This window comes from Microchirus variegatus (assembly GCF_963457635.1).
Source record: "Microchirus variegatus genome assembly, chromosome: 5".
Classification (NCBI taxonomy): Eukaryota; Metazoa; Chordata; class Actinopteri; order Pleuronectiformes; family Soleidae; genus Microchirus; species Microchirus variegatus.
Window position 1 is genome coordinate 17282026 of NC_139806.1, and position 17707 is coordinate 17299732.

Below are 17707 nucleotides of genomic sequence, written 5' to 3' on the forward strand. Positions count from 1 at the left end.
GTCGGGAACGCTGGAAGAAAAAAAAAATTCCAGCCACCAAACTGCACCATGCGCCAACCCCGAGAGCGACTGGAATAATCACCGGGAAGCTGCGTGAACTGTAACTATATTGAAGTACGACAACGCCCGCCTGTCCCGGAGCTCCCACCGTATGTTTTCACTTCGTCTAGTAACTTTCATGGAGAACCGTGGCCGCCGCTCGTCGCCTGTAATGACGCCTCTTAACCACACAGGTAACTTTGTTTAAACTCCACCAGTTAGCATAGATGCTAGCAGCCTGTTGCCACAGTTGCGTTGGTTGTTTATTTGGCTAACTTTACGAGCTTCCCTCGCGGCGTTTACAACATATGTGACGTAAAAAAGCCCCCGTGTTGTCTCATAACGCCATTTCGACGGTGTTTTGTGTGAAATAACAAAAGAGCAGGCACTTTTGTTGGTCAGAGAACAACAGCTCGACAAACACGCTCTGTTCGTGCCTCCGTTGACCATCGTTCTCAAACGTGAGGCATTTAAATGCACCTTCTCTCAAAGTTACAAAACCTGTGGTTTACGTGTGGTTTACGTTGATACGGTACGCTGTATTTTACTATTTTACTTCACATTGCTGGTGTTATTTGGCCATAACAACCACATTTCAAATGTGACTGGCATTTGTTTCGCCCTGCCTCCTCTCTGTAGTCCACTTGTTGCTCGGTCATTCATTAGGAGTGCAGTGTTGACGTCGATGCACGACGTTGTAACGAGCTGAATTGATGATGCGGTGTTATGTACTCATTCACATGTACCCACAGATAAGATCTTTTCTATTTTTTTTTAATAACAGTTGGTATCTTTTGCCAACTTGTGCTTACATTCCAACAACTGTTGATGCCTGTATCTTAAAGACCTGAGGGCAGAACAAAGTTGATATTTTTAAAAGCAGTCCTAACTCTTGACACTGGTTTTTGAATATCTGTGTAATTGTTTACATTTTAGCGTATTTTTCTTCATTATTTTACACAATTAAGTAATACAGATCACTAATATACATGATCTCAATCTATTTATTTACTCCTAGTAAGCATTCCCTAAGCTCTTTTTTATGTGGTTTCCATTCCATTCTCATGTTTTATTCTGAATAAATGTATATGTAATATTTGTGTGTCCCTGTGCAGAGGTTGTGTTTGTGTTGTGAAGTACACTTTAAGTGTATTAAAAGTACTATACATGTTGTTACTGTTGGCTTGAGAAAAATAGCTACTGCCAAAGCATGCAGGTGTCTTATTTAATATGTGTCAGATTGTCAGAGAAAACATCAGGTAGAAAAGAGTATTTTATAAAGGCTTTACGTATAATATTGTTCAAGAATAAATCACGGAAGGTCTGCTTTTTTTTCTATCTCAACAACTTAAGCACTAATTTATATGGACTGGCAGAGGTTTGAACAAGATGTCTTGTATATGTGTGGTTAATTTATAATTTGCCTGTAATTAACCCAATGTTGTAACCCAGTTGTGTAATAACATCTCTCTCTCTCCCCCCTCTTTCGAACAGATAGACTAAGAAGTCAGACAAAAACCGAGGTGTAAATTGGACACAGGAACCCTACTGTCTTGTGTCCTACTGGAGCTGCATTTTCGATGTGGGCGTTTACGGAATACAGTGTTTTAAGTGAAGTTGAATGATGGCATCACGTTGGACTAACTCTTGTGAAGATGATGACAGATGTGCAAGATCTTCTTTCTGTGAGGTAAGCACAATAATACCAAACTTTAGACCTTTGTACATTTTCTGTAAATGGTGGTTTTGAAAGAGGTTCTCAGAAATGACTCCGGTTTCACTCTCACCCCTCTTTCAATTTGGTGTTGGGGCAGTAATCTATTTGGATATGGACACTTTTGTCCAGCAGTTTGTGCTTTTAACGGCCTGTGTTGAATTGTTTTGCATTTTATCTCACCAGTGCTTCACTATTTTGTTTGTTTTTATGATCACCATCATTAGATTTATGACGGCTTACAGGATTTTATTTCCTATCAGGGTAAAGGTTGATAATTGTACCATTGGTTTAGAATTGATTTGAATTAGATTTAAATTTAAATTAAACTCATCTCTGGTGGATGTGGGAAAAGACAGTGGTATTGTTGTATCAGTTCTAATTTAAGACGTGTCTCTTAATTTTTTGTTCACTCTAATACCAGACAGGACACACATGTTCTTCTGAAAGCTTGGGTTTCTGAGACTACAGCCACAATAATACATTCTCTTTTTATAATAAAAACTATCTAGAGTCCACAGGGACTTCAGGTGGCTTTTAGCTTTGTGTTAGAAATAATCTCCATCTAAACTAGCACCTCAAAACGCATATATCACATTACTGGTGTAAACAGGAAGCAGACTGTGTTCTCTAGCATCGTGTGTACATGCCCTGCCTGCCTGTCCCGAGTAAATCTCAACCCCAGAGTTCTCAAAATAAATCTGTTTAGTTTGTTTTCATGTTTTAAATCTTAATGTATTATTGTTGATGTAAGCACCTGAATGAAGACCGTCCAGTTGAATGTAGTTCTCATTGACATGAAAGGGCACATTGTCTTAGTATCTGTTGATTTCTTTCATTTTCTGTACCACCTTCAATGTAATATTGGTTCCTCACTTTAGTCTATGTGCTAATTTCAATTTGATTTTAGATCAACAATGCATAGGCAAGTTGAAGACCGGTTGCTAACTAACCTGTTAGTCAATCACTTACCCTGCTTTGTCTAGAAGAATATACAACATAAACATTTATTTGATAGAAAGAACAGCGAAATGTAGGTATTTATCGGTTAACTCAAGGCTAACCTATATGCTTCAGCCAATTCACTATTCTCACTGCTGTGACAGCTTGTGTTGTATCCCTGTATTTTTGGGAGGAATGAAATGATGTCCGTACCTTTGCCATAGCACACGCCTGAATACACGGTCATACATGCAGATTTCTAAACACGTTTATTGACATCAACACCCAACGATCCAGATCGATCCTTGGTGGAATGTGGCCAAAAGAATTTGGTTTAACGTTTTTGGGGTGAGGACAAGCCTTGATTAAGTGCATTCAGAGCCTCCTTTTAGCAGCTCTTCTAATAGTTCTACCATACAAACCAATTCATGTGCTAATTTGGAGCTGGAATCCCCCTGAAGTCTCTGGTCCTGGGTTTTTCTGGAAGTGATGACACTGTGGATTAATGACTGAATAAGTGGCTATTTCAAAATAACTTTCTAAATATGTCCTATGCAAAAGAGCATGTGGTCTCAGCTGAGAGAGATTGGTCAAAAGATGAGGATGAGGCTAAATGGGTGTGACTTTTGTTTTTATTTAGAGAATGCATGGCTCTGTTGTGACTGCAAACAAGCAGTAGGGAGGATAACTGTCCCTCACAGGCATATGGAGATAATTAACTTATCTAAAATTTAAAACATTATTCTAAACAAACAATATGTTGAAGAAGGCTTCACTTTATCAACTGAATAGGGTGAAGTATAAATGGCAGAGAAGGCTAAATGTCTCCTCCCCCTTCCTTGGACTCATCTGGATAGAGTTCAGAGCAAAACTTGCTAGCTCCTCAGCACACAAGGTTTTGTTTCATCAGAAACTATAGATACAATAAATAAATATATATAGTATTGTGATTCTGCATCAGCAAAACAAAAGGAGAGTTGAGTAAAATGTATAATTTATGATGAAGCATGAGCCATACTTCACACTGTAGGGGGTTATTGACAAACAGACCCCCCCTGTCCCCACAGTCTTCATTAAAGCTCAGTGTTTATCTCATTTAGGCTGGCTGCCTTTTACAGAACCCCACACGCAGGCATCATATGGCTAACTGATGGCAATCGGAAGGGAAAATTGACTTCAATTGGATAGAAGAAGCCTGTTACTTCCTGTTGCCTTATGGTTTTGTCTGCAGTGTCTCATGGAAAAACTCAAGAGATGGGCTGCAGATGTGATCCAGTTTTTCTTTATTTCTCTCTGGTGCTTTGCAAAAACATTCCTGTTATCCTTGATACTGAAGCCAGTTTATATAGCTCATGTAGTAGCTTGAACTGAATCACTGAAGACTGATGAAACATTTTTTTTTACTGGGAGTTTATTGGTATTGATTCTTTTGTCAGAATCACAGAAAAACATAAACCGTTTCTTACAGTAAATGATATGGTACATTTGTGTGGTTAAGGCAAGACAAAAAATGACATATTCAGTGTTGAGCTGTAGCAAAGCTTTGTGAGAATAACTATGGCAGTTTTCAAAACCGGGCTAAAATTCATATAAAAACAACTTGTTGATGCACTTGCACTTTTGTTGTGTAATAAATTAAACCGTATAATTCCACAAGTATGGAGAGGCAGTTCTGTTAAACTCCCCCACACACAGATGGTCGGAGAAATTTGAGTACTTTTGAAAAGATCATCCAACACTAGTGCAGAACATGACTTTTATTAAGTGTCCGTTAAAAAAGGTACTACCAAGGAGTGTGGCACTGACAACATGTAGTCTTCATCTACATAGGCTGGCTGAGTATTGATAATCCTAACCCTGTCCTGCGCTACAAAGCTGAAATACCCAGAACTCACCATGTGTATCATTAAAGCTTTTCACAGTTAAGTGCTTGGTTTGAATGGGATGTGGTGTAGAATGTAGCAGCCCACAGAGAACTAGGTTTCCTCACATTTTTAATCTGTGTACTTGTTGGGTGTTTTTGGAGCTGATGTCATGCAGTGCTTGTAATGTGTCATTTGGAAATGTCAGCAGAGGTTTTTAAACACACAGACCATGCAGGGTGGTTTCATTGTAGTTGTTAAAAAACGAGCAAAGTGGAAATCCCATTTTTTTATTTTTAGTGTGTAGCCAGCCTGTAAACACTAGCTGTTGTGGTGTGTAAAGCAGCTGTGTAAGTACAGTGCTTCCCTTAAAAATTTTGACGTTAGTGGGTGGCATTGCTTGACCTGCCCTCTAATCTCAGGGCTTGTTGAACCGCGAATGTAGTTCGAACATACACTGTGTTTGAAAATGACCACATTTACACAGATACCATTTTGCTAAAGCTCGTGCGTAACTTCTGTTGCCCACTATGGAATTTTAGGGACACTGCCGATGCCTCATGACATAATCCTAAATGTTCTCACACCACCCCCCACCCATCAGTTGATATACATGTTTATTCAGTCAAACTGCTTAATGCCCAGGATTTTAGCAGTAGAATCTTCTTTTTGTGATTATTTGTTTTGACATTATTTGAGGATGTACTGAAAAAAGATGGCAGGACAAGACCAAAACAAGGTGGTAGTTTTTCCAAGTTTGCAGTGTCCTGTCATATTCTTATTTGTTGTTATAGTGAAATCATTATTCACTTTTACACAAAAAATATTGTTTACTTCCGTTTCTATAACTTCCATAAGTCTTCTCTTGTGCTATTTTCAGCACTATCTGAAGCTCTAATTGCCTCATGCTTGCTCACACTCTAGTTTATGCTTACGTAAGCTACGGCACGCACGCTATTGCACACTATTGCACGCTATCTTCCCAGGAATTTATACTGTTTACCTCAGCTGTGCATGTACCTGTGACAATCGCAGTTCTCTCACAAGATAACTTAAATCACTCTCTAGTATTCACATCTCACTTTGCTTCTGTTGCACGCTCTGACGTACAGCACAGCCCAAGTGACAGATACCACGGCCACAGATTGAATCGGTTCAGCAGGGAACAGTATTTCTATACTGGAGACGGAAATCTTTGAAATGTGTTCTGGGCTGTATAATTTCACTTGCTTAGTTTTTGTTCTGCTACAACTTTTTGATGTTGATTGATATGCATTATGTGCTTTTGTGAATAGTTTTTTTTTTGGTTTATAGGGAATTGCTCAAAATTAATTATGTACTCAAGACATATTTCAGACACTTACAGCACTGATTTTGGCTCGTGAACAACAGTTATGACCCAAGGGTACTACAGTCAGGTCAATGAGGGTTTGTTGTTGTGATTGTCCAGTGAACACTCTTATGCACAGTTGCACACCTCACATGTTCGGGTAGGCTGCTCTCCACATCACCCCTGACCTAATTTACCACCTACACCAAAGTCATGTCAACCAGTGTAGAGATGGTCTAAGGATGATAGTAAGGATGTAAGGATGGGTGCTCAAAACTCACCCTAAAGAGCCTTTTTGACAGGCAAAAGCTGTAAATATCCAGCAGTGGAACAAATGCTCATTAAAAGCTCTTCTCTGTCTCACCCACGGCATTGTAGTGAATCATAGGTAAGCAAAAGATAGTCATTTGCAGGCAGGAGAGGTATGCCTTTTATGAAGATGTGGACAGACTTTATGAGAAAACTCAGAAAACTGAATTCCCAGGTTTATTGACATTTATTATTTATATGTTTTTATCAATTAACATAAGTTGGAAACTGAGGGCAAATGTGGGTCTGGAATTTACTGACTGGGAATGTCAGCAGTCTTAAGTATGCATGTGGCAATGATAAAACTCCTAGGCATGTGTCTGTCAGGGGTCCTACACCTCCTTCTGTTGTCCACATCCAAAGATCAGAGGCCTGGAAATTGCCCTGTGCACTGGCCGCTAAATCAGATCAAGTAGACTGGGATTGGTTTTCCGTGGAGACACGAAGGGAGCAATGCAGGCATGTCAAATATTCAGTTGATCTATTGTCATATCACCACAAGCTCGTCTACGGGTATAAATTAGCATGTGCATGTTTTGTAAAAGGCACTCTGGGTTCAGAGACAGGGCTTTAACATGGAAATGCATGTATTAGGGAACAGCCAAAGCTTGGTTATACTTAGTAAAACCTGTTTTGCTGGTTTCATCAAAATACACACGTACGTCAGCTGCACCTGCAGCTTCATTTCCCAGCCAATTAAAGCAGGACTATGGGTCTGTCCTTTTTGCAGTAAATGTCTGCACAGTTTAGAAACATCCATAACTCCCTGCAACAGCTGGAGCAAGTCAGAGAGCGATTAGTATTTATTTAGTTTTAGATTTGTACCCTTACAAGTAAAATTAAAGTCTCATATAAACTTAATCACTGGTTGTTATAAAATGCAGTTAATTCACTCATTCACACATTTTCTGACATTTTCCTTTCTAACGTATGTGCCCAGGCAGACATGGTGCAAATGCCTGCTCATCACATTCCTCACATTGTGGGGGAATGTCTGTGCTACGGGGGATGGTTGGTAGGCTTGTTTGAGACAGGGTGAGGGGAAACAAAATCCATTGTGGAAATGCAAGACTGTATAAAACATGTTTTCCTGAAATGAGTACTGAAACTGGGAATATGATACAGGGGGATCTGAGTACAGGTGGGTGTTGCTGTACACATACACACACAATACCACAAAAGTGTGAGGTTATAAATAGCCAGTAAACACAGGCGTGGGTGTCCACAGCTCAGAGGCCTGATGTGCTGTTCTCACCAGCTGTGAGAAGGGGATACCACAACTTGATTGTAAACACTGGAAACCAGTGTGTTTCTTTGTTGGTTGTTCTCCTTGACTGAAATAAATAACACCAGAAGGTTACTGTTAATGTGAAGTGACTGTTTTCCTTTCTAATTTGGGTGTGGGTATTACAGGTGACATTTTAGTAATATTGTTTTTGGATTCCTTTGTCACTATTTCTTTATTCATAGAGCTTTGTCACTCCAATTCCATTGTCTACCACTTTATCCTCGACACGAGGGTTGCAATCCGCTGGAGTCGATCCCAGCTGGCACATGTGTGGTACATCACAGGGCCAATTAACTCCTGTGTGTGGGAGGAAACTGGAGAAAACCCATATGCACATGAGGAGAACATACAAACCCTTTACAGAGAGGCCCGTGGTCGGACTGGGTCACAAACTTTTATTTGGGTCTATTTGCTGTAAGGCAACAGTGCTAGCCCACTTTAACTAAACTAAAATAATTGTTGTATCTTAAACCAGGATACAGCACAAATGTGAGCCTTCAAATGATCATGCTTCAAATAAAACTAGATTGTATTTAGAGAAGAATATATTTTGAGGTAAAAACTATTTTTTGTTTGTGTTCTTCAAGCTAGTAGTATCTAACCATTTTTAAAATTGTCTTAAAAAATTATGAAAACATGATATGTCGTGATTAGAATATTTTACCCCAACCCTACAGGGCGCTCAGGGTACAGGGTAAAATTAAGAATGCTAATGTTATCTCTTCCTCCATGTGTTTTCTTGCAGAATGATTGCCCAGAGTGGAGAGGTTTGGCAGATTCTCCGACAATGCAAAACCCCACAGAGGAGGAGGTATTCTCATGGCCGAGGCCCAAAACTGTGCGTTTACGTCGCACCTCCCAAGGCTTCGGCTTCACACTACGGCACTTCATTGTGTACCCACCAGAGTCGACCATGCACTGCTTCCCGGTAAATTTTAAGTTTTCTCTCAAGTGTTTTATACACCCGAGTATTGCTTGTTGCGTAAAATAACAAATACATTGACACCTAATTTCTGTGACCATTTGTGTTCTTTTTACAGGAGGAAGATTATGGCAGAGGTAAGCAAAAAAAAACTTGGTTGTTCTTCTTCATGCCTGCACTTCAGCACTGCTGAGTCAGAGCGGTGCTTTGACTTCTAATGACTTTTAATCCTTCCACTCTTTTGGCTCCATTTGCTTCCTTATGCAATGGAAACAATGTAGCGACTGTGTGTGACCGACCTTTGTGTAGGCATGAAAAGGTTTGGTTAGCACCACCTGTTTCTGTCCAACACTGACCCACCTCTTCATATTGTTTCTCTTTGTTGCTGTAGCTGGTTTTCACTCTCACCATATAAAGCTGTCGGAAAGCAATGGCCTCAATTTACTTGTTGTAGTTGGTTAGTTGGTTAGGTGTGACCCTGTTTCCCCTTGTTTTTCTCTTCATGAATTAGATGAGATATGAACTGTATGGCACCAGTTAATGTTACTTGATTACATTTAAAAAAATGATCTGTAGGATTAACAATGTTTTATTGTAGCTTTTTGTTTTCTAAGCTACATATTGTCATTTCAATTTAGTTTTTATCAGTATTCTATTTTTAACAAAAAGACGAGCAAAGCTGTTCCCCAACATTCATGTTCTACAAACCTTGTTAGAAAACTAAAATACTTCATATGAAGGATTGATATTTTATTGAAATAACAAAACAAAAAAGCCCCATTCTTCGAGGACCTTAAGTAAGCGAAGATCGAGAAAGAAAGACAAGATAGGATCTTATTTATTTTTATTTGTCCCACAATGGGGAAATGTATGGGGTTACAGCAGCAAGTAATTAACATGCATTTTAACATCTATGATTGTACAATATAGAAAAAAATACTGAGTATTAAGATATTATAATATGCAGTGTAAACACTGTAAATTATGACGTGCAATATTGCGCTTATGTGACTTACAATGGTTATGTTGCACAAATTAGGTTCATGTGGTCTACTGAGAGCAGTGTTTGTTGTACAGCTGTATAATAAGCTTAAGATGTTGTGCACATATTTGAGATTCCCCATCTAGAATATATTTCATTCATTTCCTGAAATACTTGGAATGCTCTTTGTTTTGGTTAACTCTGCAGCTGCCTGTTTCCTCTTGACATGTTCACTATGAAGTGTTTTCAGTGACAACAGCAATGCTATTCTATCTGTTGATGTTTATATTCCTTGGAGTGGGTAGTTGCTTCTGAAAACAGCCATTATAATTAATCTTTTGTACTCTCTGTTATCATTATGCACAGGGAAACCCCATAAAAAAAATTATTTTAACATTTGCCATAGCTTATCAGTTGTTCAGAATTTCACAAAATCTACTTTCTAATGAATTGACAGCATGTAATTATATGACTTTTTGGTGGCTCCTAGAAAATTCAATTAGATGGGTTTTAATAATTTGGTACCTAAGAAATGGTGCCAAACGGTGCCAAAAGAGAGAACGCCTAGACATCTCTTTACTAAAACCTCTGTATTTATTCTGCTTCACTTCAGCAGCATCAGACTTTGCACAGCTCATGTCCACATGTTGTTACATGACCTCCATGTGCTTGTTTTAGCTTGTATTTGTAATGCATATTTTAAAGTGTGATATTTGCTTTAAAGGGACAATATGTAGTATTTATGGGTTTATATTACCCAAAATCCACTTTTGTATACATATTATGTGCTCCTGCATTGTCTAGTCGCTGTATAATATTCTTTGTTTCATTTTCGTAGTGTTCCAAAAAGTCATTTAAAATAACATGGTCACGGGCCGCGGTCGCATAGCCACTGTTAGCAGCGAGACGCCATGTTTCTGCCGGAGCCTGAAAGGACCATCGCGAGAGAACAAATCAAGCGTCTCTTTACTTGTAGCGGAAGTCCCGCCTCCTCTCTCTCCGCTTCGTCTGCTACGGCCGCGGTAGCTCGCCCTCTCCCTCGCCTCACGAACCTCATCTGCTGATACGGAGAAAGACAACGAGGACGACATTTGACCGGCTGCGGATACCGTAGCGCTCAGCGAAGGGAGGGGGTGAGCAGAGCAGCAGGTCTTTGTTGTAAATTTCAGCCTCTCCTCTAGATGGCACTATAAACTACTTACTTCCCCTTTAAAATGCAATATTTTTTAGGCGAGAGAAAAACAATCCTTCATTTATGCTATGTTCCATGTGCATTTACTTTGACACAGTGGCATCTACAGTGAAACTTACACCTCTGGTAGAATCCAAAAAGAGGGCCAGGGAAGAAGAGGTTAAGTTATATACATGACATGTATGTAATAGTTGAATGGTTAAGACATTCATAAGTAATGTCTCATACACAATGCAACAGTCACACATGACTGCAAAGCACATTTTAAAGGATAAGGTCACAGTTGTTTTTTAGCTGTAATTATTCCTATTCATAGATGCCTTCTTTATGTTCTTCCAGTGAAAGTGATCAACAACAAAATCCAGTCATTGTTGCATTGGTTGTTGTTTTTTAATTAAAAGTGCTTGTAAAAGCTAATGAGCCCTGAAACAATGTGAAAAATGTTCTTTTTTAAATAAGAAATGCTCAGCTACTATTACAATAATATAATCCAAAATTACTGTTTTATTTTCATAGCACAGTATTGATGTTATGTGAATGTGCGACCCAACTACAGATGTGAGATAATGAACTGTGTGGTGCATCTGATCATTCAGTATGACATGGAGACACCCTTCATTAAAGAGCGGAATACACAGTCGCATGGTCATCTGCATATACTCTCTAACACATGCTTGAATTAGTTTGCTGTCCTCGACTAATGGTTGCATTCATCCAATTAAGATCTTAGATGGACTGTATGTGAGGCACACTGATTAATTTGTATACATTTACATGCACACGCTCGCACAGCTGTTTCTCTTGATGGAGCCTGCTCGAAATAGCAGATGACTTAATGTATGTTTTATGCAGCATTGTAGACACATGGAAGTCCCTGTTAATGTTAACACTATAAAAGAATAGAGGAGCCAGATCATATTAAAACATTCATGATTTACGGTAGATAATGGATGGATGTTCAAAGCAACACTGTGGAAGACATAGATGTGGTATGGAGCTTTGATGCTTTGGACTCTTAAGCAATATGAATACAAGCAATATTAAATACTCTAATATTCTGCCTTAGAAAAGTGTACAACATTATATTTTGTTTGTATTGCTAGTAAAATGATCAATGTTTTTCATGAAACAATATGAGATGTTGATGTGTAACAGGGGAACGGTGTCTGTCTGCCTGCCTGTCTTTTCTGCTCGCGGGGATAGGGGCAGGCCAACAATCTTCATGGTGACAAAACAATGGCTCTAAGCTCAAGTACTCATGATGATGGTGCTCGGCTTGTCAAAAAAGACAACACCTGAAGCAAAATATGGGGCAGTCTGAACAAGCCCCATGCATACTGCACACTACAAAGACTAATATAAATAAAGACCAAAGTAGCCAACATGTTCAGCCTATTAAAGCATCTTCCTAACAAACGTGATGTGTAAGTTATTTAATATTTTATAAGTGCAACAATTATTGCCCTAAAATAGATTGAACACTAATATCTGTTTTTCATGTTATTATCAAAGGTCTGTGCTTTACTGAGTGTGTTTTCCGGTTTTGGAATTCATCAAATTAGATTTAATATGATTTTCTAAGTCCCTTGTTCTGCCATTTATTATCCCATTGCTGTTCCTGATTCTCTGATTTAATGTCATTATTACGATGGAGATATTCAGACTGGTATTAAATCACAGTCTGAAATTTAGTATCATGTCAACAATTTGCTAGATACAAGAGAGTGAAGGCATGAGGCAAAAAAAAAGGAGAAGAAAAGATGACCCAGTATGACTTCAGGCTGGGATGGGTGAACCAAAGCCCTTCACAATACCACACCAACAAAACAAAAGTTCTGGCAGACATTCAAATAAGGGAACAGAGAGGTGCATTCTCATAACTCTGTTTTTGCCACTAAAGGCCCTCTTCAGATTAAATAGTGGTGGGAACAAAATGTAGACCCTTACACTGTCCGTCAATGGAAAAATAATCTATGTTATTTTGATGATTTCCCATCAACACATCTGACCAAACAGATGTGGTGAGGTTTAATTTGAAGAAATATGGCCCAAAGTATTTTTAAAATCACTGTTGTAGGTGTGCAACTCTTTTCACACCATAGTGCCACCACGTCACCATCATTTTAAGAATGAAAGAATAAAAGCTAACTGTTGTTGCCTGAGCCACTGCGTTGTCTTTACCAAGCCATCCTTTCTACATTTGCCAGGTGGTTACAATACTAAATGATCATCATTGTTGATCATCATAACTGTAGTGATGTGTAAATGAAACATGCCAATGTTTTATATATCCTCAGACAGGGTTTGCTGTGGTTTTAAAATAACACACACATTTTTCTGTCGGTGTAATGAACACATAATACCACTAGAGGGATTGTGAGTCATATGCTGTTTAGGACTCCAGTTGCACTGTTGCATAATGTGACCCTTAACATTAAGGAGAGAAAAACAGAGACACAAGTGTGTCCTTATTGGTGATGTTTACAGACGTTATTGATTTAACAGGTTGATTGTCTAAAGCAGTTTTAAGTAGCTTTTCCCCCCTGTGTTAATTTCCCAACACTTTACCAGAACTAAATATTAAAATATAACATCATAATAATGTGAATTGTCAAAGGGCCAAATACACATCTTACTCTTATGTACTTATGTATTGGTGATGCTGAGAATATTTTCTATTTTTCATTTAGTAAGCTGTTATTTCCACTTTGTTTAACCACTGTTGCTGTTAGCCACTGGGTGCTGACTTTCTATTAGAATGTTAACTACAGGGAAGGAGTTCAGCTGCTCTTTGGCTGTACCCGGAGCCATTTCTCAGTTTTTAAGGAAAGAGTGGGAGTTGTGCAGCTGAGCACACTGTCACTCTACCTCTTGGTCTCTTTTTCTCCCACACCCTCCCTCTTTCTTTTCTTTCCTTTTTTGCAGCTGCTAGGAAACGAGAGCAGCATGAGCAAACAGGTTTTCTTCTATGGAGCTGCTTTTATCTTTTTCGAAAACCACACAATTTCCCCCACTGAGATTTTTTTTCTCTCTCTGAACCAATTAATGACTATTCAAACGGTTGAAATGTGGGCACACATTGGCCAGAGCACAGGCGGTTGCGCTGTCATAATGTTGATTCACATGCCTCCAAATCTTGTGACAAACCTCCCAGTTTGTCTCTCATTCTCATTCACACAGTCTCTTCTCCCATATAAATGACGTGAAAGTTTTTTTGAAGTTCTTGTTTTTCACTTTTTATGCTCGGTGCATATGAGAGGTTACAAATTAACCTTCACTTTAGGACTGCTTGTTCTTGTATTTTTGTTAATTTTTTATTTTTACTTGCAAATGCTCTTTGACATGGGAACTCTTTATCTGGTTGACACCATAGCAACCAGAGAAGAATGCATGTTGCATAAAGCAAAATAAACCTATACTACACTGTGTGATTGTATGTGTCTATACTAATTTAAACTTCTCTCTACCATTACCAGGGAGACCACGAAATAGGCTTGATCCAATGGACACCATATTTGTAAAGCAGGTCAAAGAAGGTAGTCCTGCTCATGGAGCTGGGCTTTGCACAGGTAAAAAAAAACACTGTCATTAATCAGTCAGTCCTCTCGACTGACTAAAATCTACAAGGGATTTACTTGAAGTGTGAGGGTTTAACAAGATAATGCTGTGCATGATGCATACAGAGCAGTCACATTGATTTTGTTTGTGTTTTAAGCAAAAGGGAAAAAATATATTTAAAAAAAATAAAAGTCTCTCTTGGTTTTCGACTGTCAACTTTGAATTGACAAAAGCAAACACAATTCACCTTAGGTCCATCAACCCTTGTAACCTTTAGTATTATACTACTGTCTATTATAGTTGTCATTCCCGTTTTTTTTGTTTTGTTTGTTTTTTAATTCTCTGTTAGGTGATCGCATAGTGAAGGTGAATGGAGCAAGCATCATTGGAAAAGCCTATTGTGAAGTTATATCCTTAATTCAAGACAGGTGAGGTTTAATATAGATTTGTGTCATAGATTTTTGGTCAGTTTGTTTATTTTACTGATTTTAAGACTACATTTTGTTCACAACAGTGGTGACTTTCTTGAACTTTGTGTGATGCCAAAAGATGAGGATATACTTCAGCTGGTAAGTTTCACTTTAATATTGCATTTTATTAAGTGGATGAAGTGTTATCTGTTCCCACCCATCTTAAAATAAAAACATGCTCACTGTTGAATGCTTGTTTTTAGAAAAATTTAAACGGCTACTATTTTGTCCAAAAATTGCCCATAATACAAAAATATTACATTGATGTATTTTTGTTAGGGCAGTAGTCATAAGATGCGGGGAGACTGGCCCATCAAAGCTCTCTATCTAGGCCTCCTAATCAGGCCAGAGTAAGTTTTGTTCCTGCAAAACAGTGACAGTTCTGCTGAAATGGACCACTAAGAGGACTGGAAGTGTAGAGGATGATCTACTTAAAATGAATTAAAAAGACAGTATAATATAATGTTATTTACTTATTTGTGTGTTTACTTTTTAATTTTTTTAAAGTACTATTTGATTAAATGAAAATCTATGAAGCAATCACAAAAGAGATATCTCTTTGGAGCTCACCCCATGCAAAGTTAAGTGAGAATTTGCGAAATAATCCTGAAATTATCTAAATTTACCAAAGTCGGTATGTATCCCAACGATATGTGGCGTATATAGTGTACACCTAACCTGCATAAGCTTTGTTTATTGACTTTGGATTTATCTTTCCTTGCCCAAACCTGACTTTAAAAAATAAATAAATAAAAAAGGAATCAAAATGTGAGTATTGAATGTTTCCCAAAATAATTTCAGGTGTAGAAATGTGTGTGCTTTGAAGCTCATCATTAACATTTAATGTATGCTGCCGGCAGCAAAGTAAGCTTGCACTCAACTGTTCAATTTCTATAGCAAATCACTCTTAAGTGCTTTGTCAGGATGCTGAGGAATCTGCTCCCAAGAGCTTCTTGTTAACTGACAGCCTGTTTATGAATTATATAATGAAGAGCTGGGCTGTTAGCTTTACCTGTAAATTCCCCATGTGGCTTCTTTATGGCTGCATTGAATATTCATAATCAACCTGATAGATAATTCAATTAAACATTTGAGAGGACTCCTGCAATTTCAATTGAAACATGTATTGTCAATACAGTCATCTCTCTGTCTAAGCAAAAAATATCCAAGCATTTTTTTAATTAAAAACATGGTGTTAATGCCTGTTCTATCCTATTATGAGTCATATTTATTGAATTTATTATATATTAACTCTCTGCTTACATCCAATTCATTTCTCCTGTCTCATAATCAAATAAGCCTTTCTTCCCGTGAAGGACCGCCTTCTCTCTGACTCAGTTTTTACTTCTGTACCAGCCCATTACATCTTACACATGTGTTGTGATAATGCTGACACAACTGCACAGTAAATGACCAGCAGCCATCAAAATGTTTATTAATGCAGGCAAAGAGACTGATGAGAGATGCCTGTAAGAATAAGTGGGTTATCAGAGACGCAAGCAGGATGACTTATCACTGTAGGAGGCAGCACACACCAACTGCTTGGAGACAGGCAGCAGTTGCCTAGCAAAGAGATGGAGAGAGCAGAAAAGGGAGGGAACTGTACACAGGGAAAGCAGAGGAAATATCAAGCAGAGAAAGGCTAGGGAATGGCACGAACGATGTAGTGAATCCAGTAGATGAAATCAGCTGACTGTGTTTGGAACAGGTTGATGCAGAGGGAAAAGGAGAGAGGAGGAAAGAGTAGGAGGGGGAGTTGTACCATCACAGCTGAATGTATAATCAGCAGCTGCTGCTTCTGTCATGTGAGCAATAGCGGAGAGAGAAGGGGGGGAGAGAGACGTAGACTGGAGGCACCTTCTTCAGTTAGCGTAATATTCTGGCTGAAGATGGATAGAACCATGGAGATGTAACGGCAGAAAGAAAGGCAAGCTTTTGCTCTCTGCCACCTCGTCCAGGACAAACTGGCACAGGCAGGTTGTAACGTGGCAACCCCTATTACATCTCTGCTCCTTCATCTCTTAACTGCTACTGCAGGTCTTGTATATTTTTAGCATGTCAAGCATAGGCATTGCTATGGCTGGTAAACGTTCTCTCCTCTCTGATCATCTGTTTTTTAAATGGCATCTTTATTTCTTCCGTCCTCTCTCTCTTGATGTCTTGACATTCTTGTTTTGATATACTGTATCGGTAGCCTGTTTCTTGGGAAACCACTAATCCGGTAAGCAAACGGCAGATTGGGCAGCCTCTTCACTTTGACGTGTTGTGGTTCATGTCTCATTTTCAATGTGTCATGCATGTCGGCATCATCATTACCATTATATCTGTTCAGTTGCCTCAGATGGTTGTGTAATGGTCAGCTCTGTGTTGGTGAATTAAATGTGCAGACTGTTGAAATGGCTGATGCACTGTGCCTGCAGTACCTGTTAGATTGAGCGCTCGAGTTGGCATCCAGCTGGCTTCATACAAAAACCTCACCCTCTTTATCCTTGATGCCATTTGTCATTATTGTGATAAAGGCCAGTGACTTCTGAACTCTCCTGTACACTCATGCTTACAAAGGGAGGAACAGAGTCTGGCACTGATTGCAAGCGCACACATAGTTTTATCTAAGATTGTAATTTGACACTAGCTTGTAGCAGGATCAAAGTCCTCATACCTCTACACACCTTTGCTTGTTGCATGAACAGTGTATTATGAGTAAAGCAGATAAATACAGCACAAACTTACAAACACATATTTTATGGATTGGAATGAGCACTCACTTTTATTTGGTATTCATCACAGTCACATGACTACTCTACAGGGAAATGGTGTAAGCTTCAGTCAGGTAGAGGCCGTCAATCTGAGGTGGGTAGATGGAAACACATAGTTTTACATACATTTGTATGTTATTAGGTTTGTTAAATGGTTACAGCACATGCTAAATAGTGATGGATTTTTATATAATTAACCATTCAGTTTTATTTCGATGAAAAAGAAGTTTCCTTTATATTAAATATCACAGTTGTTGTCAGCACTATTGCTTCTTAAATCCATTAGTAATTATAATAAAATAATATTATCTGCCATGCAGCAGAACCGTGAGAACTCTAAATA

General features: G+C 38.6%; 1 protein-coding gene across 1 annotated transcript in view; it reads left to right on the forward strand.

The window, feature by feature from the left end:
• The first annotated feature begins 66 nt into the window (after positions 1-66).
• arhgap21b (Rho GTPase activating protein 21b) overlaps positions 67-17707 on the forward strand; it is a 32880-nt gene continuing 15239 nt past the window's right edge. The window contains exons 1-7 of the mRNA XM_083890248.1: positions 67-233; positions 1534-1729; positions 8230-8412; positions 8525-8543; positions 14057-14149; positions 14488-14566; positions 14653-14707. Of these exons, the coding sequence (XP_083746374.1) occupies positions 1661-1729; positions 8230-8412; positions 8525-8543; positions 14057-14149; positions 14488-14566; positions 14653-14707 (498 nt within the window). The 5' untranslated portion in view covers positions 67-233; positions 1534-1660. The remainder of the gene's footprint in view (positions 234-1533; positions 1730-8229; positions 8413-8524; positions 8544-14056; positions 14150-14487; positions 14567-14652; positions 14708-17707) is intronic.